This window comes from Terrapene carolina, unplaced genomic scaffold, assembly GCF_002925995.2.
Source record: "Terrapene carolina triunguis isolate 2854851 unplaced genomic scaffold, T_m_triunguis-2.0 Scaffold95, whole genome shotgun sequence".
NCBI lineage: Eukaryota > Metazoa > Chordata > Testudines > Emydidae > Terrapene > Terrapene triunguis.
Window position 1 is genome coordinate 19,245,808 of NW_020664446.1, and position 17,433 is coordinate 19,263,240.

At 42.0% G+C, this 17,433-nt stretch overlaps 2 protein-coding genes across 5 annotated transcripts in view; one reads left to right on the forward strand and one right to left on the reverse strand.

The window, feature by feature from the left end:
* Positions 1 to 42: 42 nt before the first annotated feature.
* On the reverse strand, positions 43 to 12,123 carry IKZF5 (IKAROS family zinc finger 5). Of its 4 annotated transcripts, XM_024202745.3 has the most exons (6): positions 11,807 to 12,064; positions 6,742 to 6,837; positions 6,169 to 6,264; positions 4,560 to 4,723; positions 4,080 to 4,262; positions 43 to 1,674 (listed from the first exon to the last, which is right to left on the reverse strand). In XM_024202745.3, exons 4-6 carry the CDS (start codon positions 4,690 to 4,692, stop codon positions 731 to 733), a joined length of 1,260 nt encoding a protein of 419 aa, XP_024058513.1. In that variant the 5' UTR covers positions 4,693 to 4,723; positions 6,169 to 6,264; positions 6,742 to 6,837; positions 11,807 to 12,064; the 3' UTR covers positions 43 to 730. The 4 variants fall into 4 exon arrangements, with proteins under 4 accessions (XP_024058513.1, XP_024058515.1, XP_024058512.1 ...); XM_024202747.3 differs by lacking the exons at positions 6,742 to 6,837; positions 11,807 to 12,064 and adding an exon at positions 12,092 to 12,123; XM_024202744.3 differs by lacking the exon at positions 6,742 to 6,837.
* A 48-nt stretch (positions 12,124 to 12,171) lies between these two features.
* The window catches only part of ACADSB (acyl-CoA dehydrogenase short/branched chain), a 28,939-nt gene continuing 23,677 nt past the window's right edge, over positions 12,172 to 17,433 (forward strand). The window contains exons 1-2 of the mRNA XM_024202748.3: positions 12,172 to 12,330; positions 15,507 to 15,666. Of these exons, the coding sequence (XP_024058516.1) occupies positions 12,295 to 12,330; positions 15,507 to 15,666 (196 nt within the window). The 5' untranslated portion in view covers positions 12,172 to 12,294. The remainder of the gene's footprint in view (positions 12,331 to 15,506; positions 15,667 to 17,433) is intronic.

The following is a 17,433-nucleotide window of genomic DNA, read 5'->3' on the forward strand; positions in this document are numbered from 1 at the left end:
TATATATATATATATATATATATATATTTTTTTTTTTTTTTTTAAAGGTACCTTCTAGTTTTTTTCATATCTATAAAACTGCTCTAGTTTTTCTTTTTAAAGAAAAAGATTAAAGGCCTAGCATAAAAAGACTTTAGAATTCACTAAAAATTTGATATCTTGATCAGATGAAACTGACAAATTTTAAATTCAAATTGTTTGTATGCATGAAAGTTTATTCTTTAACTCACAGCAAAGATTTTATTCAGTTTGGTAAGCAGTTAGTTTATAAGCAGAACTATGGTTTTCATATGAACCATACATTTCACTGTATTAACAACTTTTACTATATTTTAGGTACCAAGACCTCTTATCTTGTTTAATATCTCGGCTCTCTGTGAGCTGAGGGGTGAAAACATTATCTAGTCTGATGAATTGCAACCTGTTTAAGGACACAACCTAGATTGGCATTTGTAGAATGTTTTTCTGGATCTTAAGTGCAAATAACTTAAATGTAACAAACATAAAACATGTTACTGCACGCCAATCCTCATAACTTTTTATTTTAAACAGTGACAAAAACCTACCACCTCCATGACTCAAACATCCCTGGCATATTATATGACAACATGCAAAGAATTTTGCCTCCATTGTCAAGTTGTTTATTGGACTTCTTGTTGGGGATGAGCAAGGTCTCCTTCAGCAAGTACGAAACATATGTTAAAAAAACTAAATGAAAGCATGTTGTCAGTCAATGTTGGTTATGTTGACCTCTTGCAAAATGGCAAGCAAAGTCATACTTATTTTTACATTTGCACCCACATATGTTGCACTGAAACGGATTTTCAAACCCATGACATCCCATGTGAATAGTATAAAGGATATTGTCTGCAAAATACATGTCACAGTGCTGGCAGTGATGCAGAAGCTGAGGATCCTGAACTGGAAGGGTTGGAGCTGGAGTACTTGGCTGACTGTTACTTATGCTAGGAGTACTAGTGTGGACGCTGCGATCACTGCTTGGACCTGCCACTGGACTGTAGTTCCTTTGACTGTGTGGGGGCCGAGGATCTGGGCTAGTAGGAGATGAACTTTGAGGAATATTTGTTGACACAGATGAAACTACTGCTGGTGCAGCAGGCTGCTGTATTATAAAAGGCTTTTCATCTTGGCATGGTACAACATCAGGAGATGCTGGGTTTTGGTTTTCAGGTGGCAAGCTAGACAACTGTCCTGCTAATGTTGATAGCTGATTTAATGGATTGTCTATCTTAAGGTCTTGTGGATCTCTCGGCAGGCCACCAGTCTGTGTTGTTTTTGTCATGCTTTCATATGCTTCAGTCTGAATATTTGGGATTTCATGGGTGAAATCATTAAGGTAGTCTGGTTTCTGAACCACCATGGAAGGCGGGCTCAAATTAATTAATGATCTTCTGCTGTATCCCAGATTGCTGGTCTTCTTCTGCAAAACCCCCCACATTTTCTTGCTGCTTAGGGAAGACCTAGTACCTTTTATAGGTACCATTTTATGCTTGCGTCTACGATGATGAGACAGGTTACTTCTGTCACTGCAGCGGAAGGAACACAATTCGCATTTATATGGTTTTTCACCAGTATGTGATCGCATGTGCGCTTCCAGATGACGTTCATAGGCTGATGCAAATGGACATAGATGGCATCTGTGTGGCTTTTCACCTGAAAGAGAGAAAATTATAGTGTAACGATTTATGTATATATGCGCAAAGCGGCCTAACAGAACATGAAAGAGAGTGAATGGTTGTGGGGGCTACTAATTGAATAGAGCATTTCACTTTTTAATCAACAGTTCAAATCCAGTCCAACTCACTGCTAATGGAAGGTTGCAAGGTGTCATAAGTGTTTTCAGTAGGCAAGTGTAAACATTAGAAAAGCCACCACTATTACTACAATTGGCACTAACTGAGACCCTGGTTGGCATGGTGCCAAGATATGAATGGTATGTAGTCTGAATAATACTCTCACGCCTCTAGAGGTGCTTTGTCCAAAATGTGTTTGAGGTATATAGGCAAGACAGCATGGCAAAGCTTGTTCAGTTACCTGCCATAGCTTTATTTGTTTTATGAATAACTATGCTTCAGACTGAAGTTTGCAGTGTTATCAGTCTGCCTTTTTGCAAACACCCAGATGGCTTTCAAATTTAAGAAAAATATAAGGACAGGTTTTTAGGACCCTCTGGTTAATTTAAAAAAAATAAAATAAAAAAAGGTAAACTATGCCCCCGGAGAACTAAGTGCTGTGTCATGGAGATGCAATTCTTGAGACACCCCTAACATCCAGCTCCCACCATCATGGAGCGGAACTGCACTGGTTACACTGTCTGGGGAGGTTCTGTATTCAGGAGGTTGGAGATAGATTTTGGTTTTTTAATGATGCCACCTGAGCTGTGGTAGAATACCAGGTATCATTTAGGCTCTATCCTCACTAATGCATTTAAAGTGTTTGAACAACACTTTTCAAACACGATTACAGGAAACACATTCATAACAGTACAGTCGGCGCCTATGATCTTCCTTTAAGATAGAGAGATCCTTCAGAGTTGTTTAGAGGAAGCCTATTCATTTGATCCAGAATGTTTTAAAAGCCCAAAGGTTTTAGTGCTTTGTGTCCTGGGAATTGAAACTCCAGATTTATGCTGGTAAAGAGGCTTAATGCCCTGCTGATGCTACTGATATCGCCAACTTCATAACCAGAATTATAGACCAGCTTCCATGCAGATGCTGCTCCATTAATTCTTCTACAAAAAGGGTATAACAGACTCCAGGGTATAACAGGTCTGACCTCTCTCCTTGGCACTGGGGAGAACAGCCTTACCCTTCTCTCTAAAGAAGTTTCCACCACATAGCAGGTTCCCAAACTGACTTCCAAAAGGAGTTACGTGTCTGCAGGCATCTACCGTTGATCTCGCATTGATACAAGATTGTAGGATGCATGCATCTGCTGTTGAGCTGTCAAACCCTCCCAGATGAGAATTTTTATGTTCATGTTTCTCCCAGGGGATATTTAGTTGGTTTTCTGCCAGAGTTCAAACCAGTATTTGCTCAAGCAGGACTGGTAGATCCTGATATAGAAAAACTGGGAAACTTTCCAGTGACAGGCATCTTATTGCTTAGACTCACAATTGAGTGTCTCAAGCTGTGATACTTTCTTCTAGCCAGACCTGCCTATACCACCAGCTTCAGAAGAGCAGCAGCAGCCCTTGATGCAAGGTACTTTTGTACTATCTTTTCAGAGGTTGGCATGTGTCCGCCAACTGGGGCTTGATATCTCTGTAATAAGCATACAATTTATACCAAGATTAAGCAAACAATCATATAAAGACAGGAGGGGACACTGAGTACTGGAACGCCACCCCTGAAAGGTAATTTAAACAGCTTTAAAGTAAGAGTTAGGGGAGGTTCCACTATGAAATGGAAGCATGGTGGAAGGGAGAGGGGCTCTATTAGAACTTGTACTTTTTGGAGAATAGATTTTTCAGTTTACTAACTGATCTTCAATGTTCAAAAATGCCTTCATTATAATTTTAGCCACTGTGCTTTTCTTGTGTAATTGGCCTACAGGCAGATATTTCAACATTATCTCCTAGTAATAAAATATAATTTCATGTACTAGTGTAAGCATAATATTTACTCAGTTTCTTGGTTTATAATTAGTTTGTGATCGAGACCCTCACAATAAAAAGAGCTATTCTCTAAGATTCAAAATCCTGCCAACATTTACGCATATGCTAAAACTTTACCACCAGGCCTAGTCCCATTGAAATCAATGCAACAACTCATGATAGTAAAGCTAAGCACACACATAAGTGCTTATAAGATTGGGGCCTAAACAAGTATTATGAAAATACAGTATCTCACCTTTTAAAAACTTAAAGAAAAATCTTTAAAAACCCCCACAGACTTAACTTTCCTCAATTGTAAGCAGTCATCACTACGACACTGCTTGAAGATACATGCACACATCTGCAAAGCCTATGAGTGAGTTAGTTCCATATACACTGAGCATAGAATACAAAGGTACTGAAACGCTGCCCCACAGCAAAGTACTTGTAGAATCCTTCATACCTGTGTGAATTCTGATATGCTCTATAAGCCGTGCTGTTCCTTTGCTGGCATAGTTGCAATATCGACACTTCAGCTTTCCATCAAATGTCCTTTCAAACCCATCCACTAACATTCCTGAGTTTTCATCCAGTGAAACTTCAACAGAAGGATGATCTAGTCCATTCTGATCACCATCTGCCCCAGCTATAAACAGTAAATGCAGTAGAGATTCTGACTGAGAATCACTGGGTTGTTGCTTTGTTACAGTGACACTAGTCCAAACTTGTTAGCTCCTTATTCCCTTAGCCCCCACACAAAAATAAAGTAATGAGAAATAAGTTTTGATGAAAAAGATGTTTTTTAGAAGACTTCCCCCCAAAAGGTTCTACAGCTTTACAGACTAGTAGAGTAGCCTTCATAATAAGCATGTTAAAATGCAAACATCAGCACAGTCATCCCCCCAAAAAACTAGAATACTTGACAGCACTGAAGAGAGCCTACCTCCCTGAAGGGCATCTGCTTCATTGTCCCCACTAACAGATCCAGAAATCATATTTACATGGTGTGTCTGTTGAGTAAGATATTCCTGAAAATCTTTTACGAAATCCAGAGGCTCCGGTTTCTTTTCACCCATATTCACACTTGGAGTTTACAATAACTTGTGCCTAGAAAAATCAATCAGAATCAGAGCACATTTCACTGAATTTGAAACAAAAGAATTCACAATTACAGAAACCAATGTAAATCAAAGATTACATCCCTATAGTCTTGTTAAATAAAATGCATATGGTCAAAAGTAAAATACACATGAACAGACAATCATAAGAATATTGTTGAAATCTTTACAGCAGCTCAATGCTATTTAAAGTTTTCAGATAGTCACAGTTGGGAAGATGGTTCTCAGCAACAGTATTATAAATACTTTTTAAATTTTAATAAAAGGATTAATAAAAGTCAAAGTTTAGTTGACTATGCGGACACGAGAATAAAACTCAATCTAACCTTACCATTCAGTTCGGAAATATTTATTAAATAATCTTTACAAAGGTTTAGATTCAAAGAGAACATTTTTTGAAATTCCAGATTTCTTAAATGCTGAGATTTGAAATCTTAGCATGGAAGGAAATTTATTGTAAAGAAGAGACAATTTTATACTGTAATTGTTCTGTAACTTAGAATTTTATGTTCAGAAATAATATTGCTCATGGACTTAAAGTTAGGCACATGCACAGTTATGATTCATGAAATAATGAACCATAACTATGCATCACAGTACATTCAAGATTGTCAAGAATGTTAATTACCATCTGGTAAGGAAAGTTATTTTTATTTATTCAAGTTTCAAATCAGCAACTGAGGGGAACAGATTTCAGAGGATGAGAAATTCCAAGTTTTCAAGCATCAAATTCGGTCTTCAAAGCAATGCATTTTTGATGCATATTTTGAGTTAGTGCTATAAAATCGTATAAATTATAGCAGGAACTCATTCATTAAAAAGAGTTAATTACAAAACAACATTTAATCTTAAAATCACTGAGATTTCAAAGTGGTACTGATACTATTACAGTACCATCACTTTCTCAAAGTTTCAAATAACTTGGATACATTTTACTTTTTTTTGGTAAAGAAACCCATTTTACTTTTTTGTAAAGAAACCCATTTCACATCCAATTATAAAGCTCATGCCTCTTACCAACAATATGAATTGAAGTAAGTGACTCTACCAATCTACTCATCTGTAAATTGGACATAAAAACCCTACCTACATTAGTGGTTTTATGAGACTAAAGAGAACTGATTATTTTACTGCATTAGATAACCAAAAAATTCATTTAATGTATATTAAAGAAATTAAGTCTATATGTAAAAATACTTGAAAAGACTTGAAAAATCTTCACTGTCATGAACTGAGCAGCTTGGCGATGCCTGAGGCTACCATTTTATTGATTATTCCAGTAGGAAACAGAGCTGAATGACGCATATCACGACAGGAAAATCAGAGCTGCAGCCAGACACAAGAATACAGCAGGAGATTTCTCCAGCTATTTTTAGCTAAGTTCTTTAGTTTTTCCTTGGGTTTTTGTTTTTTAAAGGTCTACGTGAATTGTACCTGAATTTCAGTTTCCTGCTAAGTAGCAAACATAGTCCAACCTGTACTCCCAGTAGGTCAGACAGAAAGCAAGGGAGCACAGCTGCCCCACTTTCCCTGGAACAAAAGATAAATAAAAAAATTAGTCTGTCAAACTTATGTTTTCTGATTTCTTAATCAAATCTTTTTTGGCTTCTTGCTTAACCTTCAGAAGAGAGGCTCAAATAAACTGCAACAAATAAAATTCATAGCAGTAGTTCAATTATTTCATTACATGAACTACATTTCCAGGAGGAGATCCTTTCATGGACCCCAGCCACTCCTCATCCATCAAGCTGTATGGAGCTCTCAAATATTTCATTCTGCAGACAACTAGTAGTGATCCACAGAACTAGGGAACCACTTTTCTGTAGGACAGGCAACTGGAAAACACACTCTGTAATAGTGTTGATTAGTAGTTATGGGAAGAAGGCTTGCAGGGGCAGTGCTGCATAATTCTGTGCTCCCAGCCACAGAATTTGAGTTTAATATTTTGTATAAGACATGGGGTTTTGTTAGACTATATTATCTTTCAATAAAAAAAAAAAAAATCACCATTTGTCACTCTTTTCCAATATCACCATTGTAAATGACCAGACTTTCCTAGAACTTTGACTTGCAATGAGTTTAAGATGGAAGATAAGATTCAGTCTGAAAAGGGGACAGTTTCAATCAGACATTTCAATTGCTGCAAATTATCACAGAAATCATTAATATCTACATTTTCAATTGGCAAATCCTTTCATTTTACAGAGTGACCAGAGTTTCATTAGATGATCTGCAGGTGTCCAGTACCAAACTCCAGATCACTACTAGGCATTTACATAGTGCTTTGCATTTTCAATGTGCTTCACTAACACCAGGTTAAATAACTTGTTAAAGTCACCTAAGAGGCCTAATTCAGCACATAGCACTAGTTACTGGAATACTGGTTTTCTGCAGACTATCTTTAGAGAGATGTCTATATGAACCTTTCTTTCACAATTATACTTTGTATTAAACTATAGTATTAGTGCAACATGGTACTGTACTGCTGATCCCAGTTTTATACACCAGTTAAGTCCCTTGCTACTCGTATAGTAACAGCTGGAAACTTTTCAGTGTCAACACGCTAAGCTCCTAGAATAGGGAGTGTCTCCTATACCAATTTACTACAGTGGTATGCAACCTGTGGTCCTTGAGGGCAACTGTACTAAGAAAATTTCTATTAAAATACAAATTGAAAATCTGTTCTCTAGGAAGCCCTTCCAGAACAGAAGTGTTTGAACAAAACCCACCACTTCAGGAATCAGTAGTAGGCTCCACCCCCAACTGCTGAAATACAAAGGCAGAAAACCACTCTGGTAGTATATCCCCCATACATACAGAGATAATTTTAATAAAATATGTAAAGTCCCACAGTCTACAGTGAGAAACAAAATCAAGACATTCCTCGTACTCCAAACTGTATAACAATTATACTTTCTAACAACTGTCACACTAAAACCACCTGAAGGTAAAACCACAACAAAATCAAATTGATGGGCAAGGAAGATCCCCAGGTACCCTTGGTTTGCAAATAAGTCAAAGGGGTTTCCCTACTTGACATCTTTTTTCATTCGTTAAACATGATTTCTCCATTTTCCTTTCTCCCTTGCTCCACACAAGCCAACATTCCAATGGGTTATTTATTTCCTTGTTTATCAACATTGATTATTGGTATCAATTGTGTCTAAATAATTCTTGGAATGGGGTTAACCAGTGGAGGTTTCTTAAATAGGCTTTATTTGATATTTTTGGAATCTGATACAGCAGCTGAAATTCAGCCCTGGAGTAAGTAGGTGCTGTTGTGACAATTGGGCCTACAAATTTACCCAAAATGTGAGCTCAATGGTAAAAAGTATGTATACATTAATAAAATGTTACAGTAATCTGTAACAACAAAGGTTGATGGATAAAAGTCCAAATGGAAGACAGAATAACTGAATTAGTCTAAATAAAAAGGCCAAGTTGGTATGACTCAAGGACTGTTAAAATTACACTTGTTAAAAACAGGAGATGTGGAGCCAGAAGTTAATAAACCAAGATTGGTATGTCGAATATTAGGCCCAATTGGTGGACAAAATAATGAGGGGATGGGCTATTCCCTTTTTGGGTCCTTAAAAGAAAGATTTTGTGGAGAAAGTATGAAAACAAAAAGGACATATGGAGAGAACAGATAGAGGCTACTGGGGCGAGTGTCAATATCATGGTTGCCAAACCCCAGTTTCCTGGGATCCTCAGCCTTCATCATCCTGATCCTGAGAGGTGTCCTGACCAGAACAGGCCAGAGAGAGGAGCCCAGATGACATCGCCACCCCACCATCTCCAGCTGAATCCCAAACATCACCTGGGATGATAGTTATTACCATCTTTGATACCATGTAAGAGACTGTCAAACAAGGGGGCTTTTCCTTCTAAGACTGGACTTTAAAAAACAACAGCTGCAACACCATCTCCAGCCCATCTCAACTAACTACTTCTCTTTTCCCCAAAACGACAGTTATTACCATCTTTTGATACCATCTAAGACACTAACAACAGGGGGTTTCTCCTTTTAAAAACACTCTCCTAAAGGGAAAGGGAACAAAAAATACTGTTACAATGAAAGCCTTATTTAATACTTTGCATTTCAAAGGTTTTAATTATTTTTCATTCTTTTCTGTATCTTTAATAAAAGGTTAAAAAGATTTTTAATTATGTGTTTGCCCTGGTGCTAAGCAGGCTGAGATCTCTGTATATCAAGCTCCAGGCCTTGCATAACTCTGTTTAATATTAGACAATGACTGGGTTGTGTCACCACCTTTAGATCATTTATTCCATCTAAATTAATACAACAGTGCCACTCTATTGGCTTCCAAGGAGTGGTGCCCTTTTGTGGCAGGGCTGAATATGGTCCACTATCCTCTCTTCTAATCACTGTAAGTTAACTCTGAGCAATCCTTTTTGCCTATCCTCTTTCAGATGTCATCAGCTTCCTCTAGGTTTAATTTAACTTGTGTTCCGTTTGGTGGTGGCTCCTGCAGTAAGACAAAGATACCAGCTCATACATTAAAAGGGGGGAGGGGGAAGAAAGTCTCACCAAGTTATAACTTTAAAGCATGTCAAATATAGGGATTAAACCAGTGGTGCACAAACTGGGGGGTGCCAGAGGTTCGGAAGGGGGAGGGGAAGAGATGGGGGGAGGGTGAAGAAACTTCAGACTTTCACCCTTTTTTAAAAAACCATACAAATAAAAGCACAGGTTGGCTTATTTTCAACAATTTAAGTTTCATAACTACAGTAGGCCTACGATGCCTTTAAAATTAATTTTGATTCTCTAATTTTAAAACTCATTTAATGATTAATAATTGATATTAAAAGACATAAACCAGCAACATATAAAATAATAGTTGAGCGCCTGGGACCTCTCAAGTGAGTCAGATGCTATAACACTAAACCAAATGAATGAACAGTCATCTCTATTTTTCCCCTCCACCTTCTGGCATGAAAAACAGTTTCAGATCACAAGTATTGGAGGAAGGGTGACAAATTCTGTGAATGGTGAGGGGGGCTGTGACTGGAAAAGTTTGCGCACCACTAGATTAACCGTTCAACAATGAATATTAGAAAATTGAGTTTTGGGATGGCTCAACAGGAATCAACATTAAAAAGAACTATATTTTCACCAAAGAGTCTGTAGTGATACTCTTTACTTCAAGGGGATACTCTTTACTTCAAGGGAGAAATTGATTCATGTGGTAATTTATACAGTAACATTTCAGTCTGAAAAATTCTCACAGACGAATGAATACTGAAAAGTGGAACTGGGGAAAGACAGAAGACATGATTTAGTGGTCTGCCCATCATGTTTAAATTAACTCCAGTCTCTGGTACTATAGTTTTGAATTTCAGAAGCCCTTCTGATTAACGTAAATTCCCAATAGGATCTAAGAACTAACTCAAACCTCACCATTTTCTGTTTCACGTGCAAGGAACATTTCTGTGACCTTGCTTAAATTAACAAATAGCATATCATGCATTTAAAAAAAAATATTCACAAAATCCTAGAGAGAGGAGAGAGAGAAAAACCCCCCCACAAGTGACAGATACTAGTCATATCACATACTAAAGTTGCTCATGACACGGCTATGGGTACCTGAACAGAATAAATTAAACTATATATTTTAGTGTATAATTTTTGGATGACACCTCAAACTACTCATATGAAATTCTACTCATGTGGGGAATATAATTTTTTTAAATGCACCACCAAGCATCATTGAAAATGGAGGAGTAATAGATTTTGTACCTTAACTAGTAAGTTTTCATGATAATTTTGACAGGCTGTATACAATAATCTAAGATTCTGCCTACTACAAGTGTCACAGAGAATTATATAACACATTCTTTAAGAACAGGGGGTTTGTTTAATTCATTGCTCTTGGGCAAAATTTTCCATCCTATACTTCACTGTTGTGTAGAGTGCTGGGCACTGGTTGTCTGCCTGGGTACTCCCATTCACCCCAAAGCTAGCTGCAATTCAGCAGTGCTGTATTCATATATTCTATAAAATGCTATAGAATGCTTTAATATGAAAGCCTTATGTAAAATATTACTGAAGTCTTCTACAGTTCTCTTGAAGAAAAAATTCACACACAAGCACTCCTGAGCCCTCTGGTTTGCTCCTACACTTCAGATACCATGGCTCTGAAATAGCTGTGACACAGACAAGCAGTTTGAAACCTTTGACAGCAAGCAAACATACATATTAAGTGTCACATTTTTCCTCAAGGAAGTCTCAAAAGTCTCTCTGAAACCACTGACTTGGTATCTCAGAATGAAGGGATTATTTCATAAAGGGAAGAACCAAAGACCTCTGAACCTCCGTAACTGTCATTTGACTTGTTCTATTACTTTCTGCCGGGGGGGGGGGGGGGGGGGGGGGGGGAGGGAGAAGAATCAGGATCTAAAGCAGTCCCGCATAATGCTCAAGGTTTTAAACAGTTAATTCCTCACAAAAAGTTACTAACAACTTTTCAAAGAGCTCCCACCTGGCACTCTTCAAAGTCTATGACACAAATGAGTCTTCATACAAAGGCCAAGAACCAGACTCTCCACACCCCATTCAGAGCACTGCTTCCCACACCAATTGCCTGGTAGGAGCCAAACATGGGAGGAAAACAACACTACCACTGCAGAATTCTGTTAAGCAAATTGCGCCTGATCTAAAGAAAACTTATAGCAGATACATATCCATTCCCAAGGGTGTGCTATGAGCTCCAGGCTAGAGAAAGCACTTCCTCGAGACTGTTCTCTCACACCCATCTCACATTCAATACCCCTGGTTTGTGTCTGTTTAAGTTTTGTTAAAAATTAGACCACCACGTTTGGAACCGCGCCAGGTGCATCTGTCGGCTATCCGCCCTTGCCATCTGTCTCCCGTGTGGAGCGGTGCAAGAGAAAGAAACGGCCACCCCATTTCTAGAGAAGGGAGAAACCCTCGTGGGCATCCCTCCTTAAGTCTGGGAGCGAGTGGCCCCCTCATCCGCCTGGGGCGAGGCAGACATCCCACCCACTCACCTGGGAGCCAGACAGAGGGCAAGGAAAGTCCCCCACTCACCTGGAGGGAGAAGAGAAGACCCACTGCCCCCCAGGGTCCACCTCTGCAGGGCGGGGAGGTGTCACTGCTTCCGCCCTCGGCCCCAGCCCCACTGCAGCCTCCTGCTCCCCGATGACAGGGCCTCGGCCCTGGGTGGAGAAGACAAGGGGGCTAGTCACAGGCGACGGCGGCCCCTGGGGGATGAGGGCACTGGGCGGCTCTCACCCACCCCCATAGCCCGGCTCCTGAGCTACGGGGCGGGAGCATCACTCACCTCCCCTGCACCCCACCGCTCCCAACACCCACCGCAGCCGCCATGTTTGTTGTGAGTGTCTCCCGTAGTAGTAGCCCCGCCCGCCCCGTTCCTCCCACCTCGCGAGACTCGCGCGCGCCGCGTGCAGGCGCAGTCCGCGCACTTTGGCCGTGGCGCTGGGCAGTAGCTGCTGCGAGCCCGAGCCGCGGAGGGGTTCGCCGCGGGCGAAGGGGAGTCGGCAGCCGCAGCAGCGAACATGGTGGCAGCGGCGCTGTGGCGGAGCTGCGCGAAGGTGAATCGTGAACCTGAAGGGGTCGGGCTGCCTCTGCCCCGCTCGCCTCGGGGGCCGGGAGACCCCTTCACCAAGGAGGCGCTTCGGGGTGCGGGGGTCGCGCCCCTCTGCCCCGAGCCTGTCCGCGCCCGGAGTAGGGGTGTCAACTTTGTGGGCACAAACCCCCAACTCTAGCCCCGCCCCTTCCCTGCGGCCCCGCCCCCTGCTCACTACATTCCCCCTCCCTCCCTTTCACTGGGCTGGGGTGTGGGAGCGGTTGAGGGCTCTAAATGGGGGTGGGGCCAGACATGAGGGGTTCAGGCTGTGGGAGGGGACTCTGGGCTGGGGATGAGGGGCTTGGGGTACAGGAAGGGGATCCAGGCTGGGGGATGGGGTTGAAGGATTCTAGATGTGGGAGGGGGCTGCAGATTAAGTCAGGGGGTTGGGCTATGGGAGGGGTGATGGCTCTGGGCTGGGGCCAGGGATGAAGGGTTTGGGGTGCAGGAGGGGGGTGAGGGCTCTGTGATGGGGCCGGGGATGAGGGGTTCAAGGTGTGGGAGGGGGCTCTGGGCTGGGGTAGGGGGGGTGCAGGCTCTGGGATTCAGAAGGGGGCTCTGAGGTTGGGGTGCAGGAGGTGGTGTGGGCTCTGGGCCGGGGATGAGGGGTTTGGTGTGAAGGAGGGAGTTCAGGGCTGGGGCAGCGGGGTTGGGCCTACCTAAGCAGGTTGCCTGTCTATCCTGGCAGGGCTTTGGAGCTGTGCTCCCGCTCCGCTCCAGGCAAAAACCTGCAGCTCCACTGCTCCAGAGCTGCTCCGGGCTCCGCTCCAAAGCCCTGTATAATCCTGGGGCACTGTGCTGTGCCCCGGAAGCGGCCAGCAGGTCCGGCTCCTAGGCGGGGGCAGCAGGCTCTGTGATGCGCGGCACCGCCCCCTTCCGCTCCCATTTGCTGAGAACCGGCCAATGGGAGTGCAGAGTTGGTGCTTGGGGTGGGGGCAGTGCGCGGAGCCCTGTGACCCCCTCGCCTAAGAGCTGGACCTGCTGGCCGCTTCCGAGGCGCAGCGCGGTGCCCTAGCACTAGCCTGCCTAGGCTCCGTAGCACTGCCGACCAGACTTTTAATGGCCCGGTTGACGGTGCTGACTGGAGCCTCTAGGGTCCCTTTTCGACTGGGTGTTCCGGTCGAAAACGACACCTGGTCACCCTAGCTTCATTAATGGTTAAAGAGTTTAACTTTCAATCCTGCTAATAAAGCGAGCCTGGAACACACGTAGCATGCTATCATTAATCTAGTGTTCCATAGGAACGTTAATAAGTAAAGAAATATTTATATGTTATGGGCATTCTCGAACATTCTTCAGATTTTAATAACTCCATCAACATTTGAAACTAAAATCTGTTATTTTCCAAAAGAAACATTATTAGAATGTTGCAGCTATTTTTTAAAAAAATCTTTGAATGCTAAAGAATTCATATTTCTCCAAATAGCCTTAACTAATTTATGTTGTAATTATCTCCCGTCCTCTACTTACCCACCAACAATTTCTTTGCATCCGTCTATGATGCTGTCAAAATACCATATCTTATGCACACTTTCTATATGGACTACAGTCCTTTGACTACCATATTGTAAATGTAAACCTACAAACTACTTCAGAGCCATGATAGAGGCTGTATGCACAACCCATTCTTTGCTTCAGCTACCTGTTAACATTTAGCTGGCTGTTAATGTCAATTTTTTCCACTTACATTCCACAGACACTATTTCAAATGCACCACTCCATTATATAAAAAAGAACTCAGTGTACCTCCCCTACCCTCCAGCAGCTAGATCACCACTGCCCCCTACTGATACTCACACCTTCTTATCAACTGTTTGAAATGGGCCACCCTGATTACATTGGCCTCATTACCATTACAAAAGTGATTTTTCCTCCCTTGGTATTCTACTGTTGAGAATAGCCCACTTCCACCTTAATTGAATGGGCTCGTTAGCACTGACCCCCCACTTGGTAAGGCAACTCCCATCTTTTCATGTACTGTGTATTTATACCTGCCTACTGTATTTTCCACTCCATGCATCTGATGAAGTGTGTTTTATAAGCTTTCATGGGCTGCCCAAATACATTTATTAGTCTCTAAGGTGCCACAAGTACTCCTTGTTGTTTTTGCTGATACAGACTAACGTGGCTACCACGCTGAAAGATAAGAATGTTTGCAGAACCTTTACTGTGAATTTCCTAATTTCAGCTCTTGGTGCTGTATGGCTTTTTGACATTTAAAAATAATCAGTCAGTTAAGGCTTATTGACAGTTGGCAGTCTGCTGCTTATCGTCATTTTCATTGCACCAACTCTGGGATTTAAAATCATTAAATAGAAACATGTTTTTATATCATTGCATCTTCTCTGAAGTGCGTACTCACTCTTAAAGTTATAAAATGTTAGATTACAGTTTATTTTGACAAGTTCCTCTATGATATCACAGTTGTGCCATAAGTTCTAAAATTATTTTAGTCACGTGTTTAATAATATAATATGCATTGTAGCTGAATGATTTGGACACTGGGGCTGCAGAACACTTAGGAACAAGAACAAAAATAAAATAAAAATAGAGTATTTGTACAACAGTCCATGTAGTTGCTAGCATTACTAGTTGATTGGTCTCAAGGCGAAGACACACTGAAAATAGTGAATAGGACTATTAATGTAAAGAAACTTATTAGAATTTAATACAATTATGTTTTGAATGGAGATAAAATCTATTAAAATGTACAGCTATTAATGTGAACATTCCAGCAAGCTTCTAATATTTGCAGTACTAAAAACAGATTCTAGCTGGTAGCTGCAATTCTCAAAACTATTCTCATTTTAAAAACATTAATATTTTTGAATCGTTGTCAAAATAACAATATATTTACCAAGAGATAGAAAACTGACAGGAGAAGAAAGTATTTTTTTAGGATTGATAGACACAGGTTGAAAGGAAATCAAATTGGTCGAGCCCCTTTGCTCCAAGTGCTCAAAAACTTGAAATTAGTAGCACTGAAAATAATGAATTATATGTAATTGTATTTCCTTTTCAGTTACTGAATAGAGAATAAAAACGGTGGGTGAAAATGTATATTCCTGTTTATAAATACTTGAACAATGTTTTCTGTGCATCAAAATTAGTTTTTATAACTTTATTATTATTTGTCAACAGCTAAGAAGAAACATGCCAATCTACTTGGCTTCTTGGAAGGCTCCTCCTAGTGTCTTTAAATCATCCAAATCAGAAGCTATGGTAAACCCAGCCAATGAGGGGGTAGTGTGTGCTCCCCTTGACACACTTACAGAAGAAGAAATAATGATGAAAGAAATGGGTAATTTGCTGTTCAAACTCTTAAAATGGAGCCATTTATGACTAGATGTCATCAAAAATTCAGTGTTAAATATTAGTAAAATATTGCTTTTTATTCCTTATTCATAGCTAAATTTTGAGACCAGTGTGTTGATCCAAGTTTATGTGAAAACTTGATTTCAAATTCTGTTTAGGTCATAAGTGACTCAGGTGACTAGCCTTTGCCACAATTTCTGCTCTGCTATTTTTAGCATGCTAGTTCAAGCAAAGCTAATGTGAGTCTATCTACCATGTTAGAAATCACACCTCCCAGTTGTAGTGTAGATATCTGTAAGGGTAGAGTACTAGTATGTATACAGGGCACACTGCAGGAATAAAAATCAATAGAGATGAGACCAAGGTACGACTCTGGAAGTTATGTGGGGTTCAGGCTTTAACACCTGACCATGCTTTTGAATGTAATATTGTAAGGAAAGTGATGCTTTTCAGATTTGACAACTTGCATCAAGCCCTTACAAAGGATCCTGTAAGAGCAGAGGTGGGCAAACTACGGCTCGTGGGACCCTCCTGCCCAGCCCCTCCCCTGCTGTTCCCCCCTCCCCCGCAGCCTCAGCTCACTCCGCCGCCAGTGCAATGCTCTGTGCTACGCGGTGGCGATGGCGTTGCTGGCTCCAGCCGGGCGGTGCGGCTGTAGTGCCGCCAGCCACAAGTGCTCCAGGCAGCGCGCTAAGTGGAGCAGGGAGCGGGGGGGAGGGGGGAAGGGGGAAGGGGATTGGATGGAGGGCAGGGGAGTTTGGGGGGGTGGTCAGGGGGCGGGGCGGTCAGAGGGTGGGGAATGGGGGCAGGGATCCCAGAGGGGCAGTCAGAAAGGAGCGGGGGTTGGATGGGGTGGCGGGGGGCAGTCGGCGCAGGGGTTCCGGGGGTAGTCAGGGGACAGGGAGAAGGGATGGTTGGATGGGGCAGAGGTCCCGGGGGGGCAGTCAGGAATGAGAGCGGGGGTTGGATGGGGTGGCAGGGGGCAGGCAGGGGCAGGGGTTCTGGGGGCTGTCAGGGAACGGGGGTTGTTGGATGAGGCAGGAGTCCCGGGGGGGTGGGCCATGACCCCTCCCCTAACCGGCCCTCCCTACAATTTCCGAAACCCGATGCGGCCCTCAGGCCAAAAAGTTTGCCCACCCCGTATAAGAGTCTGCGTCACCAAATTCATTCTCAAACTTCATGGCTTGTTATGATTATCATGGAACAAGATAACAACTGTTATGTGTGGTGTTAGTGTGTTGGGGCATCACACAGAGGGCGGTGTTAAAAATTGCACTTCAGGGATTATTTGTACCTTGACTCTATAGTTCATTATTTTCGGAGTATTGAGCATAGTGAACTCAACATCCTGGAAGGTCACGAGGCACCACTGAGCAATCTGAACTTTGTGTTAAGTTTTTGAGCAGTTTTTGTTTGTTTGGTTTGTTTTTTGGGGAGGTTCTAAAATGATTTCTCATTACCCTCTTGTCCAAAGCCCAGTTTTCCCTCTTCACTGCCACTGGCTCCTTGGAAATGGTTTCCTTGGCCGCAGAGGGCACTGGATGCATGTTAGTCCCTGAACTGTCCATGATCATCTCATCCCCCATCTCTCTGTCCAGAACAACCTGATTCTCCCTTGTCAGCCCTCCGTCCTATGGAATGGCAGGGCTAAGCAGTGGCCCCACAGATTGAGGACTAGGCAGAGCGTACAGGAGCAGTGCAGGGATCACTATGGAGTCATTGGGGCTTGTTTTCAAAGGGGGACAGAAATTGG

Bases quoted from the DNA above. Each gene is read 5' to 3' on its own strand.
- IKZF5 (XM_024202747.3), bottom strand. From the start codon at position 4,692: ATGGGTGAAAAGAAACCGGAGCCTCTGGATTTCGTAAAAGATTTTCAG. The intron at 4,263-4,559 runs GTAGGCTCTCTT...TACTGTTTATAG, and splicing joins AGCAGATGCCCTTCAGGGAG to CTGGGGCAGATGGTGATCAG. The intron at 1,675-4,079 runs GTATGAAGGATT...TCTCTCTTTCAG, and splicing joins GCATATCAGAATTCACACAG to GTGAAAAGCCACACAGATGC.